This window comes from Pteropus medius, unplaced genomic scaffold (assembly GCF_902729225.1).
Source record: "Pteropus medius unplaced genomic scaffold, Ma_sr-lr_union100, whole genome shotgun sequence".
NCBI classification, from domain to species: Eukaryota; Metazoa; Chordata; class Mammalia; order Chiroptera; family Pteropodidae; genus Pteropus; species Pteropus medius.
The window spans coordinates 13,540,193-13,555,662 of record NW_024350319.1 but is presented as its reverse complement, the minus strand read 5'-3'; the positions used below and the strand labels follow the sequence as shown (position 1 = coordinate 13,555,662).

General features: G+C 34.4%; 1 protein-coding gene across 1 annotated transcript in view; it reads left to right on the top strand.

Annotated features, from left to right (window-relative positions):
• Positions 1 to 15,470, top strand: part of LOC120583139 (splicing factor, arginine/serine-rich 19-like) — an 82,160-nt gene that overhangs the window by 29,397 nt on the left and 37,293 nt on the right. The window contains exon 4 of the mRNA XM_039838464.1: positions 13,376 to 13,438. Within this exon, the coding sequence (XP_039694398.1) occupies positions 13,376 to 13,428 (53 nt within the window). The 3' untranslated portion in view covers positions 13,429 to 13,438. The remainder of the gene's footprint in view (positions 1 to 13,375; positions 13,439 to 15,470) is intronic.

The window sequence follows — 15,470 nt, the reverse complement described above, 5'->3', positions numbered from 1 at the left end:
ATATTTTCATCCACAGGGATCCCAACTGCCAAATGTAATGCAACAGCAGCAAAACGAAAAGTGAAGCAAAACTATTGCAGAAAACACAAATTCATGTTCTAAGAATTCTTGAACGTTTATTACATGCCTTTGGACAGAGAGACTTTGGGATTAAGTGAATATTGTGATAAGTACTTTCCAAGTCAAGATTAAAACATTTATTGTCAACAAAACAAATACAGAATTAAAAGGATACTGTCAATAGATTTTTTTCCCCATTTTCCTCTTTAGCTCTGTTGAATTTTACATTGATACAGATGAGACAGCTATACAGTACCTAAAACTCTAACAGAAAATTAAAGGGCAGTTTCCTGAAGTAAACATTAATGATCAGTATATTCATTTGTATGTAAATAAACTTTCTGTTTGGAATTTTGAACTAAAAATCTGATGTAGAATCTGAGAAACAAAATTAGGAGTCCAAGCTCCTACTTTGCCACACTAAATAAATGATAATAAAGAATTATATATTTTCTTATTATTTTCTCTTGATTAAAGAAAAAGATTTTAATTGCATCACTTGATAAAAACTATATTTTGAAATGGTATTTGTTATTGAATCTTTAAAGTTTAAAAATTGTTTTAATTGACATTTACTTTCACCTTTATAATTAGAATAAAATAAACTCAATAGTTCTAATATAAAGGAAGAAATATACTTTTCTTATATCTGGATAATTAATGTTATTCAGTATTGGTCATTTTGTTTCTTTCTTTTTTTTTAAGAATCATAAACTTTATTTAGAGAAAAACACCCTGAATTCATCTCCCTCTGCCAAAATTAGATAACGGCAAAGGGAATTTTAATAGATAATGGATGATGATATTTTAGACCCTTCGATATTATTTTTTAGTGAAGTAATTTTGAATAAAAATTATAATGTATTAATATAATTTTAAATCATTATTTCCAAGAAAGATAATGTTTCTATAAATGAAAACTAGCTAAAATTTCAATTTACAAACATTGAAGTTTACAAATTTACTGGCTTTTTACTACAGAATAAAATTAAGATTTGAAATATATTCTATTTAGATTTCACATGGAAAATATCTTATTTTTTAGATATTTTATTCTTAAAGAAACATTTGGATAGTAAATTTGGAAGTCTGAAGTTCTGTAATGATTTAGGAATTTTCCCCATATATGTGATTTCCTTTAAGGAAACTATTTTTTTATATTTAATCATAAATATTAATAATTTATTTCAAAATTTTGTATATTTTGATTTTTAATGAAAGATTTTGATGGAAAAATTTTTAACTTAGAAATATTGTATGTGTTTTTTATTACTAAAGTATCATTAATATATTATATTTATAATTTATAATTTCTGAACGGCAAAAAAGATTATCAAAGTATTTTTAAGCACCAGCTCCTGAAGAGGGCAGCACGTTCTAGATATTATTGAATTCTAAGCTCAAATATGACAGCTTTGGCTTTAGTCTACTTTTTTAAAGAACTAGAGGAAAAAAACTGGATATTTTTTATAGATGTCTGTTCCCATGATACAATAAACTAGCAGAAATTACAGGCAGCTGCAGTCCAAGGTCAAAACTGTATTTTATTAAAAGAGAACATTCAAATTAGACACCTAAAGCAATGTATTAGAAAGGGTACAACAAAATACTAGTAAGAAGACTTTCCATGAGGAATGTGTTTTATCTTAATACTGTGGATAACTTTTCCTATTGGCAGTGCATTGACTGTCAAAACTATTAAAGGGGTTAGATTTAATTATCTCACTTCTTGCACATTTCATCTCAATTGCTATGGCAACATTCAGTTGCCTCAGCAGCAATGAACTTAATCAGATATTTCCTCTTCATTTCTCTATGAGCCAAAACCGTGTATTCAAATTTACAACCAAGTCTTGATGAATCTGATAACGCTTCTTACAATTTAATGGGCAACTTGCCTCTACTCATACATAAATATTTTCAGAGAGGCTTGTAACTATTGGACAAGTATAAGACTTGATATGAATATGCATTTGGACTTTCCTACTTCATTGATTTTTTTTTTTTTGCTTTTGCTTTTTCTGTCACCATTATGTTATTAGAAGTTTTTTACTAATTCAAAACACATTCCAACAACTCATAGGTCACCTGACCTCAATAGGAGAGTAGACGAATGAAGGAAACAACCTTCAACATTCCAATATCAACCGTCAACAAGCCTGTTGAACTATTTATCTTTTATCTGAACATACTTTGGATAGGCACATCAAAGAAGCTTTTTCTATTTCTTGGGATCAGGTAAGAGGAAGAAGGATAATCATTGTAGACAGGGCAAAACCTGATACAGGAGGAATACCATAGAGTATTAAACTTAAATTGAGGGCCACGCATGAAGAAAATTTGGTCAAGCTTCAGTAATACAATTTAATGAGCAAAAGCATGATGTATTAAATTATTGATTATATTTTCATAAATGTTTGGAATTTTGCAAATAGTAGCGACTTTTAATTGGATACTGTGTAATATTTTTTTAAATTGCAATTAAGGAGCAAAGTGATCTAAGTTTGTCTTAGCTCTATCTAAAGAAAAACTTAAAACAATTAGAAGTGCTTAAACAATGGCACAGGTATGAATTGGCAAGTTCCTTGTCTATGCATATTCCATAAACTGTTTACTTATGAACTCTATTTTCTGTTGCTTGAATTCTGGGACATTATAGAAAATGTACTAGAATCACTCTACAAATTTAGATCTGGGAGTTAAGATGAGTCACTTCTTCATGAATCTTTCAACTACCAGTACTTTATGTTGGTATGAAAACCTAGCAATGATCTACAAACAGCATCTTCAGCAGCAAGTTTGCAAATCCTACTCTAGAGAAATGGTCTAAATGAGAAAAACAAACAGTTCTTAGTGAAGAGTTATCTAAAACCCCCAAGGAGACATGTAGATTAGTCTTAACTGGCATTCTTTCAAGAACCTCAGTAGATGCCAAGGAGTGAATAGAGATGAAGAATAAGTTCCCCTTTCAGTCTTGACATGGCTCTTCTCCCTAGAGCTGGGGTACTGCCAGACAACGCATACGCCCCTGCCTATATTAGACTTGTTCTCTGGATGAAAGGAAGATTTGGGCGGTATCCTCAGGCTCTATATTCACATAAGAAATATTAATTGCTCAAGTAAGAGTCTAGAGTTTTTCTTCTATACTCAGAGAAATTAAACGTTGCAGAGAAAATTGCACATCAAGTGGGAATGTTCATCTTTGGCAAGATTGCTGAGTAAGATAAAGGAAAGTTGTAATCAATTAGAAGACTATATATATGTAAATTGATGATTCTTGAGTCAAAGTAATGCATGCTTTTTGTGTAAAACCATATCCTGTAATTTTTCTATAGTTTATGTTAGCTGAAAATAATCTTTTTGCTTTGTTTGGTTTTGAAGTTTCCTTGTGCCATTGGGATCCCAATCTCACAAGGAAACTGGAATCACATCGAAGGAACCAAGGGGCTCACAAAAGGTTTTGCATAATATCTAACCTTAATGTGTTCCAGTGCTGTTTGGAGCACGAGATCTTTTTAAGAATTGCTGTCTACCAGAAGCATCTGTTTTTATCTAAAGAGCTGATGAGTGGTTTTGCAATAACGAGAAAGTTAACTTTTACTTTTACTCTCAAAGAATATGGGATGTTGCATAGTTCATTAAGTATTTTATCCCCCTGCCCTTCTAGGCTTCTTTAAATCAAACCTTTACATTAACTTATGTTGTTTAAAATTCCACCTGCTGAGATTTTGCTGGCAAATGGTCTTGAGACTTATTTCCAAAATGCTCACCCACAAAAGCTTTTACTAGCCAATTCCATTTGGCTGTGCTCCAGTACAGTCTCTGGTGAACACAAACATTAGCTTCAGAGAAACAGAAACTTCCATGGCACCCTGGAGGAACCTTTTGATCCAAAAGACACTACTAGTAAACTAAAGAGTCATTGCGAATTCATGAACGTTTCCTTATGTCACGGATAGCAGTAGGAGGAAAGGGCCGCATTTATGCAATGGCTGTTCCATGTGTATAAACCTCGTCCCCAACTTGAGATCAAAGACTGTCTTCAATCAACAAGTATTTATTTAGTGCCTACCATGTCTAAACTTAAGGAGTGAGAAAAGGACAAAGAAGAGCTATTTTAAAATTCTATTTGTTGAATGAATGAAGAAAGACATATTGCTGGTCTATAAAAAAAACTAACAATGGTTTATAGAATCATGAAATAACATGAAACAGTTAAAACACAATATCTTTTGTAGTTGTCTTTTCTCAGTCAGTTGAAATGTTTAATCTGTTTTATGCCACAAAAAGTTTTGATATATTTCAACAACATTACTTTCTTCATTTAAGTAGTTTTAACAATAAAAATAGCACAAATTATGCAGCTTTATGCAGTGTGGTCCTGCGTCCCTACGTCTACACATTTGCACTCCTTGCCTGTGGAACTTAAGGTAACTTTACTGAACTATTATTGCTCTGATTGTGAGCTTAATGAGGGCAAGGAAAGTCGATTTTTGTTTGCATTCTGGCCAGTGCACCAGAGCCTGGTAAACAATTATAAGCATTCAGAAAATGATTGTTCAATGAATAATGAATGAATAATAAATAAGAAGAATGAAATGGTGTGGACCTAAATGCAAGAAGTAATTAGCACGGTTAGTGTGGCTTGAAATGGTCTTAGTTTGGTGGAAGAAAATGAGACTTTTCATAGGACCTGCAAGAATGGATGGGACTTACTAGGTGGGAAGGAATAAAGTATTTCTAGTGGAGTTAAGAACATGAGCAAAGGGGTTGCTTTGGGTGCAAAAATATTAATGAAAGAATTTAATTCTTCTTGATGGGACCATGGGTTATATTATGGGCTGGTGATTTTGTTTGGTTTAGATTAATGGGTACTGTAGAGCAACATTTCTCAAACTTCAATTTACATACCCGGGGATCTTGTTAAACTGCTGACTATAGCAGGTCTGGATTGAGTTGTGAGATTATCTATTTCTAAAAAGTTCCCAGGTGATGTTGGTGCTGGTGCAAAACTGAATTGCAAGACTGTAGAGGATCCTCAAAGCTAGACAGTCACTTGGGCTTGGTACAGCAGGCATTTGAGAATGACTTTATATTCTCTGGCAGTTACAAATCACGAAAATTGCATTTAGGAAGATTAGCGTGTCAATCTCATGAAAAGTCTACTAAAGAAGAGAGAATGTAGATATAGGAAAACCAGCTGGGAGACTGTATTACACTTTATCTGCATATTTCAAAGATTTGGTGCTCAATTACTTGTTGATTGATTAGTTTGTATGGGCTTGGTCAATTCAGAAACACTTTCTCAGTGGAATAATTGTGGATCTTCTGACTTTTTGAAAACAAGTCGAATTCAGGTAAAATCCATGGAGAATCCATGAATGTTCTTCCCCTCTTTTCCATTTGGGAAAACTGTATTCCTTCTTAACAAGACTTGACATGTTAGCCCTTCTGTTCGTATCTTTCTATAAAATTATAATTATGCCCTCACATATATCTCTCAAATTCTGATCTTATTATATCATAATGATAATAATAATAATAATTAGCAATAGTTGTACAACTAGTGTTTCTTGAGTGCTTATTCGTAGTGCTAGGCAAATTGCTAAATTTTATAAGTAAATCCTTACAACAATGCGGTGAGGAATACTGCTATTTTCATCTCCATTACGAGTATTTGCATGAGGTAATATGGTGTCAGCTGCATACAATAAATACGTTTATTCAGAAAAGAATCAATCAAAATGTGTTCTTAGAAATTACTGATTTTTTAGTGTAGCTTCTATTTTTGCTTGATATGTTGGTCTTTGTCTCTTGATCTCCCATAATTATAATAAGTCCATGAAGCCTTATTGTTATTTATTGGCTTCTTTTGGCACGTCACAATGCCTGACCAGGAAGAACTCCCTGTGGGCTGGCAGACATTTAGAATGGAGCAATATCTTTTCAATGAAAGGCTAGCAAATCTCAGCTAATCTGAGAATATATAAATAACATTTTCATTTTTATATAGTACATTTATTCTTAGTAGACAATAACATATAATATGCATGTCATTTTTTTAGTTCATTCTTTTTTTTTTTTTTTTAGGCGAAGCAACCCTTGGTTAACCTCACAGATTGCAAAGACCTTGTCAGTTTACAATCCCTTATTTTTTTTTTTACACCTACAGCACTCTAGTTCATTCTTAAAGGCATTTTTTAAAATATAGATGAAACAGTTTTTAAAATATTTGTTTTATTTATGCATTTTGCTTTCCTAATTTTTAGTATTCTGTACTCTCAATTTTAATAAATTACTTCTTTTTAATATGTACCAATTTAGGATACATATTATACACCTATTTGCAAAGGCATAATGTCCACTGGCAAGGAGCTTACAATTGGTATTTAAGGAATCAAAATGAAAAACTTTCCACAAAATAATCAGAATGTATAAATAACTCAACTTCCATTTTATTTGTCACTGTGCTTTATAATGTTATATAATATGTTTTATTTTACTTTATTTGTATATAACCAAGGAGTACCTGAGTCTATTAAATGATTTCCTCTGACATATTGATATGCTTTTATACTGCTCTCTGAACTGATGAGCATAGGAGTACACATTCTTTTGGTCTCAAGCCATTTTATAAGGTAAAGTCACACAAGTATTTATTAAAATCTCAGCTACAAAACCAGCCAAACACTTTGTAGATGGCAAACTTGGAAAAGAGGGAAAGGCAGCTCAGAGAGCTGGCTGATAATATACACAAACACTGGTAGCTTAGAAACCACAAGACAAAGGGTTATACTGCAGGCAATAAAGCTACATTTTCCCTCCTTATAAACCTATAAATACTGTCTAAGTTTTTCACATAAATTTATATTCAAAGGTGGAACCTTATTATCTGTCACAGGGCTGTTATGAAGATGAACTGAGATTACAACTAACACTGGGTGCGTATTAAAGCTGAGCCTGTTTTAAATTTATCCTTTCATTCAGTCTTCTCAACAATAAGTATTAGCTTAAACCATATGAAATTGCCATTTCTATAGGTGAGAAACAGTTAAAAATCAGCAAAATTATGTTTCGACCTAATACAATTGTTTCTCTCATCTCACAAATGAGGAAATTGAAGAATAGAGAGGTTAAGTAACTTGCCTCAGGAGAATCATTGTTTTCCCCATAATACAACTGAGGAAACTGATGCTTAAGAAGGAATAAATGATTTTTCCAAGGATAACTACCATCAGCTTCTCAGAGAGATGGATCAAGAGAGATACATGCTTATGCACGTGGTAAATTTTATATTGTTTAAAAAGTTAAACTATTTTTCTTGTTAGATTATGAAGTGTTCTCTTTCTAGCCTCATGTCTCTCACTCCCCAATAATCAAGGATTACCAGGAAATGATGCCTCTAATTATCAAGAAACAGGCTTTCACATTGATTGTCTTCTGAGATGCTTCCCTTCTATCCCTGGCTTTTTTCTGTTACGAACTCAATGATTAAGGTATGGTGTACTGTGGTTTGTTCTCAAATCATTTCCTGTTTTGTCCTTGGTACAAATGAGGTGCAAGGGCTACTGGGGATAACATGTAAAAATTCATGAAACATTATCATCTCTCAAGTAGCACATGAAAATAATCTTCAAACATAATTTAATGAGATTTACTTTGAGCTGAAACCACAGATATTTTTTAAAGTATATACAGCAGAAGAAAGAGGAACCTAAATAGGGACATCTGGTTATCTTGATTTGCTCTTCTGCTCTATTTACACTAACGTCTCAGACATTCCCTTGTAATAAGCTAGTCACTTTGAGACATTACCGTTAAGTGGCTTTTGGTACACTGCAATAAGGCCGGGAGAGATCATCTTCAGCCCTGGAATAAAGAACACTAAGATCTTTCTTAGCTCATCAGCATGGGCTGCCTTTACAATAAAGTATTTAAATACTGTGGTCGGTTTCTTTGCAAAAATTTCAGTAACATTTTATCTTTATGTTTCTCCTGGACACAGACAGTATAGTGGTCACCAGTGCATGACTCAGGAGTCAACCTGTGTTCAAAACTAGACACAACCTGTATTTGAAATCTCTGCAACTTAACTACCTGTGTGACTGGGCAAGCTGTTTAACACCTCTATCGGTTTCCCATAAAGTGGGGGGTTATATTGCACTTATTTTACACAATTTAGAAGTATTAAATGGGATAACGTAAGTAGTATTTAGAATGTTGCCAAACATGCTCAGTATTTTAATGGATATTGATTTCTCATGAAATCTTGAGTATATCTTAATTTAAGATTTAGAAACACAAATGCTTTCATGTGTTCATAAAATGCTTAAACATTCATCAGGAACTTAGGCTAATTTCCTTAAGAACTAATTCATCACACTCCTTGCATTAATCTTATTCCCACTGTATTTTCTAAGTATACCTTAACTCCCCACTTTCCAACATTTACGTACACTCTCAGTCTTCTCAGAATAAGTACACTATCACCAGTTACATCTATTCTGTGTTTACCTGTCTCTCAATATAGTAATTATTTCATTGTTTTTCATATCATTTGCTGATAACTGCTATATTACCAAAATAGACATTAGCTGCTAAAAAAAAAAAACAAACACAAAACTATGCTGGGTTCTTTTCGAAGCACAGAAAAAGTCTTCCCTAAAATTAAAACTGATGAACTAGAAGCACATACAAAAACAAATTAAGATCTATACTACTACATCTATGGGGTTACAACAACAAAAAATTGCATGTGGATATTACACATGGTAACAGGGAAATATGTGCTAAGAGAAAAAAGTGAAATGTGAATTATAAGTCACAGTAAAGGTTAATAGAAAACTGTTAGCTCTGATTTTCACTTTTTCTTATGGAACCTTTTAATTACTGCATTTCTAATGCACTTAGATTTGCCAGTAGTTCTCGTTTTTATTCTTCTAATAATAGTTCCTAAGATACATCCTATAAATTACCCCTTTCCTTTTCCTCTCCTTCTTCTCTTTAAACAATTCTGAGAAAGAGAGGGGAAGAAAGCAAACTGTAATTTTAAGTAACTCCTTTGGATTAGTTCATGTGCTCTTTAAAAAAAAAAATCTCTAACTGTCATTAGCACTGTTTTTTTTCCTGCCCCCATTCTTATACATGCCAATTTATCAGCAGAGGCTATTGCTGCTGGCTGCCTTTTTTCTATTAAGGCACCAACTCTAGACAAACAAGCCCTCTCCATTCATACCCAACATTCTTTACTTCTTTAACTTGTTCTAATTCCAGGTTTCCTCTAAGGGCCCTCAGTTTCAAAACCCTTCATTAGGCTGGCCAAAAGTACTTCAATCTTTCTGTTGCCCTTTACTCTGTAAAAGGCTAGCTTTCTCCCCAAACTCATTTGTTCAGTTTTGTCTCTTAACTTCCTTACCTCTTACATCACTTTTTTGGAAGGACATTGCCACCTCCCCCAACTTTTTTAAGTTCTCTAATTCCTGTCCTTCTTTTCTTTAAGACACTTCTGGAAATCTGACCTCCAGATTAAGTAGAAGAGATGTGTTATTACTGAAGTTGCCAAACAATTTAGAAGATGACTATAGGTCCTATATTTGATAAAATGGCAATAAATCACAATTCAGAAATCTTGGAAAAAGTAATTCTTTGGGGACAGAGAAAAAAATTTTGGTAGGAGTGACTCCATGGAAAATTATTAGATATAGAAAGAATATATATATATATATTTTTCATGTAAAGATACATTCATCTGTTCGTTCATTCACATCATAAAATTTCCTGATCCCTCACTATGCTAAAGACTGAAATGATAATAAAAATCTTAACAGTAAAAAAAATTTTCTTTTGGGGAATGTTATTTACGAAAGAATTTTTGTTGTTGCATTCTTCACTTCTATTCTTGATGTTATTCAAAGGCAAACTCTGCAAACAGACATCAAACATTTGATTTTAATTGATGAATGCCGTCTCCCTCAAAATCGTTAACCAGAGTAGTTTATGATAATAAAGAGATAGATTTGTAGAGTAAAATGTTGACTTCTGGTCAAGATGGCATTGTATGAAAAGCTGTGTTTGCCCCCTTCCATGACCACATCAAAATTACACTAAAGTACAGAACAACCAGCATTGAGAATCGCTGAAGTCTAGCTGAACAGAAGTTCTACAACTAAGGACATACAAAAGAAGCCACCTTGAGACTAGTAGGAGGGGTAGTGACAGAGAACAGACTGGTCCCACACCCATGTGTGGCAGTTAAAAATCTGGAGGGCTATCTCAGCTGCAAAGGTCCATCTGGAGAAATGAGGGATTGTAGCCCTACATAAGACTCCCCAGGTCAGAGTTCCAGTGCCAGGAATAGAAATCTCCCCAACGTCTGGCTGTGAAAACCAGCAATGATTGTGTCTGAGTGAGATGGAAGGCTGTGGGAATCCCAGGCATTCTGCTTAAAGGGCCTGCACATAGACTTACCTGCTGAGAAACTCATTCACTCTGAGCTTCAATTGCTGGGGCAGCAGCTTGAAAGATGCCAGGGAGGAACTGAGTTGTCTAGCTTCAGGGAAAGGGCTGGAGGGGCAGCTTTCTCCCAGAGAGAAGTGGTGGCAGAAGCTTTTGTTTCTCTGTTGAGCCCTCCCCACTCCCAGTGTGCAGAGCAGGCAGCTACCATATCTGAGTCTCCACCAAGCTGGCTAACCCTGCTTACAGCAACGTGGTGATTCTCTGAGACCCCACCCAACTTACAGGCCCACCCAAGCCATTTCTAGTGGCTTTTCCATACAATTGGTCTGTCTTGGCTCATGCTGTAGACTTTTCTAAAATCTCTCAAAGGTTCACAAAACTCAAATAGTAGCATCTGGCCTCAAAAAGCCCCATACCTCTCTCTGAGCAGCCCTAAGCTCAGCAGTAGTGGAAGCTGGCCTCGGTTTGAGGCTTAGCCTATCAAGGTACCTGCAAGCCCAGCACAGGTGGCAGCCATCTGCAGATTGCTCAGTGGTTTATGCCAAATAGCTCTTTTCAGAGCATAGGCTACAACTTAACTTGGCCTGTGGTGGAACCACTCCCAGGAGGCCCTGGGGCTGGCATACCTGGTGGCTGACTTCAGATGAAGCTGGAGCACCACCTAGGGCCACTTCTGAGGATGAAACACACAAAAGCAGACTGGGCTGGCACGAGAGCCCTGCTAAGTGAATCCTGCTCCATAGGGTCAGCCCCTGCACAATCGTTCCTCTACTGCAGTCATTGGTCAGTCCAAGGGACAGTCCCACTCATTGATGTGCAAACAGAAACTAAGCTCAACTACAGCAGGGCACATACAACCCACACACGGGACATACCTGGAACACCCAGCTCAGGTGACCAGGGAAGCTGCGCCACCGGGCTCCATAGGACACCTACTACACAAATCTACTCTACTAAGACTGGAGACATAACAGCCCTACCTAATAAATAGAAACAAACAGAGAGAGGCAGCATAAATGGGAAGACAAAGAAACGTCCCAAATTAAAGAAAAGAACAAAGCTCCAGAAAAAGAATTCAAACAAAATGGAGACAAGCAATCTACCAGATGGAGTTCAAAACTAGTTATAAGGATGCTCAATGATCTCAGTAAGAACTTCAACAAAAAGATAGGAAACATAAAAATGGAGATAGAAAACATAAAAAGAACCAGTCAGAAATGAAGAGTACATTAGAGAGAATCAACAGTAGATAAGATAAAGCAGAGGATCGAATCAGCAATTTATAAGATAAGGTAGCAGAAAGCACACAATCGGAACAGCAATAAGAAAAAAAGAATGAAAAAAAAATGAGGCTAGTTTAAAGAGTCTCTGGGACAACATCAAGCATACCAACATTTGCCTCATAGGGATACCAAAAGAAGAGAGAGAGCAAAGGATCAAAAACATTTTCAAAGAAATAATGATGGAAAACTTCCCTAACCCAGAGAAGGAAATAGACATACAAGCCTAGGTAGTGCAGAGAATCCCAAACAAAATGAACCCAAAGAGGCCCACACCATGACACATCATAATTAAAATGCCAAAGGTTAAAGACAAAGAGAAAATCTTAAAAGCAGCAAGAGAAAAGCAGTTACCTAGGAGCTCCCACAGGACTGTTAGCTGATTTCTCAATAGAAACTTTTCAGGTCAGAGGGATTGGCATGAAATATTCAAAGTGACAAAAAGCAAGGACCTACAACCAAGATTACTCTACTTAGCAAAGATATCATTTAGAATTGAAGGACAGATAAAGAGCTTCCCAGACAAGAAAAAGCTAAAGGAGTTCATCACCACCAAACCAGTATTACAAGAAATGTTTACAGGGACATCTTGAAGGAGAAGGGGAAGGGAAAGAGAAAGGAAAAAAATATATATGAATAATAAAATGGCAATAACTACATATCTACCAACATTTACTATAAATATAAATGGAGTAAATGCTTCAATGAAAAGATAGGGTGGCTAAATTGATAAGAAAACAAGACCCTTACATTTACTGCCTACAAGAGATTCACCTCAGTTTGAAAGACAGTCACAGACTAAAAATAAAGTGATGGAAAATATATTTCATGATAATAAAAACAAACAAACAAAAAAGCTGGGGTAGCAATACTTATACTAGACAAAATAGACTTTAAAACAAAGGCTATAACAAGAAATAAAGAAGGACACAGTAATTCTACTTCTGGATAATTATCCGAACAAACCCAAAACACTACTTTGAAGGGACATGTGAATCCATATGTTTATTGCAGCATTATTTACCACAGCCAAGGTATGGAGGCATTCTGGGTGTCCATCAATATATGAATGAATAAAGAAGAGATGGTACATATCTACAATGGAATATTACTCAGTCATGAAAAATAATGAAAATTTGCCATCTGCAACGACATGGCTGGATCTAGAGGGTATGTGCTGAAGGGAGTAAGTCAGACAGAGAAAGACAAATGCCATATGTTTTCACTTAGATACAGGGAACATCTTGATGGTTGCCAGATGGGAGGGGAGTAAAAATGGGGAAGGGATTAAGAAGTATAAATTGGTAGTTACAAAATAGTCATGGAGATGTAAAGTATAGCATAAGGAATATAGACAATAATACTGTAATAACTATGTATGGTGTCAAGTTGGTACTAGATTTATTAGGGTGATCACTTTGTAAGTTATATAAATGTCTAATCACTTTGTTGTATACCTGAAACTAATATAATATTGTATGCCAACTGTAATTGAAAAATAAAAAAATATATTTAAAAAAAGAAATGAAAAATGAAATGTTTTTACCTCTCTTTCTCCTCTTTCTTGCTTATTCCATTAGTAAAAGAAAAGTCCAAGGGCAATAAGAAGAAAAGAAAGCCACATATTGGATAACAAACCTTCGGTGAGTGAAGTTGTTTATGACTCCTAAGAAAACTGCATTAAATAACTAATTATGTTTCATATGCTTTTATAGATTTGATTTAAAACAAACTCTTTTTTAATGCTCAATAAACTAGGTAGGGAACATATTCTCAGTTTAAAAAGAAAAAAAATGTAAACAAGTCACATAGCTAGTAGATAAAGGGAGGACTGAGGCTAAAACATAGGTTTTCCATATTCCAGCCCATTTTTTTCCCATTATAATACATACTTCTGCTTTTTAAAATGCATATGCTAATGCAAACCACAGCAGTAAAACTTCAGTCTTTTTCCATACAAATAGTAAAATATACACCACATTCACAGTTAGCTATGTTTTATATATTTCATAGATAATAATATATTTGAAAACAAATTTTTATCAAAATCCTTAGTGACGTTTGCACTTTCCTTTTTTGTATTCAATATTTTGATAAAATTTTAATATATATTTTATATTGCAGTAGGAAAAAAGCATGTGTACTTATATTTCAAAGTGAAGTGAATTTTGAAATTCTGAGGAATAGCTTTGACATCAAAGATATTCAAATAATCACAACACTGATAACATTAACTTAATTGAATATTGCAATCTTCTTAGTTAAAAATATTTAAAAGTTGTCTTCAGATGATGATCATGAAATGTAAAGACTACAACTCCCTGAACTAAGTTTCAGTATCTTAGTGGTTAGAACTCAAAATGCTAACATATACTGCCCTAAAGGTTTCTTTTTCTACAAGTAAAATGACTCTAAATTCAAAGGAAAGCATAAAATGACTTTCCATATCCTTTTCTTTTCCTTATAATATACCTTTATATATCACTGGTTTCTTTTTGCCATTTCCAATATCTATTTTGACCTCATTCTTCAACTTCATTTCACTCTAAATTTTCTTTACCCTTATTCTATAACCTGTCACTTTTCTTAGAATTCCCTTCTCATCTTTACCTGAGATTAGTCTCTAGCCTATAATACATGAAAGGGATGTAAGACCATTCAGTATTCTGAAAACATAATACTCTAGTCAACAGTATGTATATGTGTGTGTGTGTGCGTGTGTGTGTGTGTGTGTGTGTGCGTGAATACATATAATTTTTTTATATGAAGCCTTTCTTTTTGTGGTAATAGAAAACTTTAACCAAGTCTCTCTCCATTCTATGAATCATCGCTCTGCTTTTTCACACTCAACTTGTAGGTTTTGACCTTCCTTGTCTATTACTCTCTTTGAGATCTGAACTTCTTTCATTCCTTTTACTATGTTGCATGCCTTTCTCCTCTTAAAATCACTCTTTTTCTGTTCATAGCAGCTGATCTTCTAGATATCTAAGGACAGGATGTAGAGAAGAAAGCCAACCAAATGGTTTAACTTTCAAATACTAAATGTGAATGTTGACTGGAACTCTATGTGGCAAGTCTGTACTATATAAACAGCACTATGGGGGCTCGAAACCTTTGAGTCATGTCACTTTGTATATCTGGACTCCATATCTGTGTCTGAATAAACTTGGACTTGCCTCAACTTTGTTAGGATTCTTCAATGCAATTGTTTAGGCCAAAAGGCATTGTAACAGAAATATTGCCAAGCCAAAGAGTTTGACTTAGCTTTACAAAAATAACAAAGTAAAAAATTGGTTTTAAGCTATGTTGGGTTATGGCTACTACTCAGAGCTCAAAAATAAGTTGCCACTTCAGACATAGCTACTAAATAAACTAAGAATCATATTCAAGAAAGCCAGAAACCCAATGTGCTTTGTTCTCATTCAAGCAAAGATGTTAAAGTGAATGTGCATCCAGGAGTGCTATGTACTCAGTAGGCATTTAATAAACCCATTTAATGGATGGAAATAGAATAATAAGAATTTTGTCAGAGAATCATTCAGAAGAAAAACACGTGAACTACACTCTCTAAAGTGACTTCACCCCAAGAGTTCTCCTGTTGAGAAACACAATAGCATTGTAGAGATTTGCTTGGCATGCTGGGTAGAGTGAGTCTAAGCTTGATATTTGTAGGAC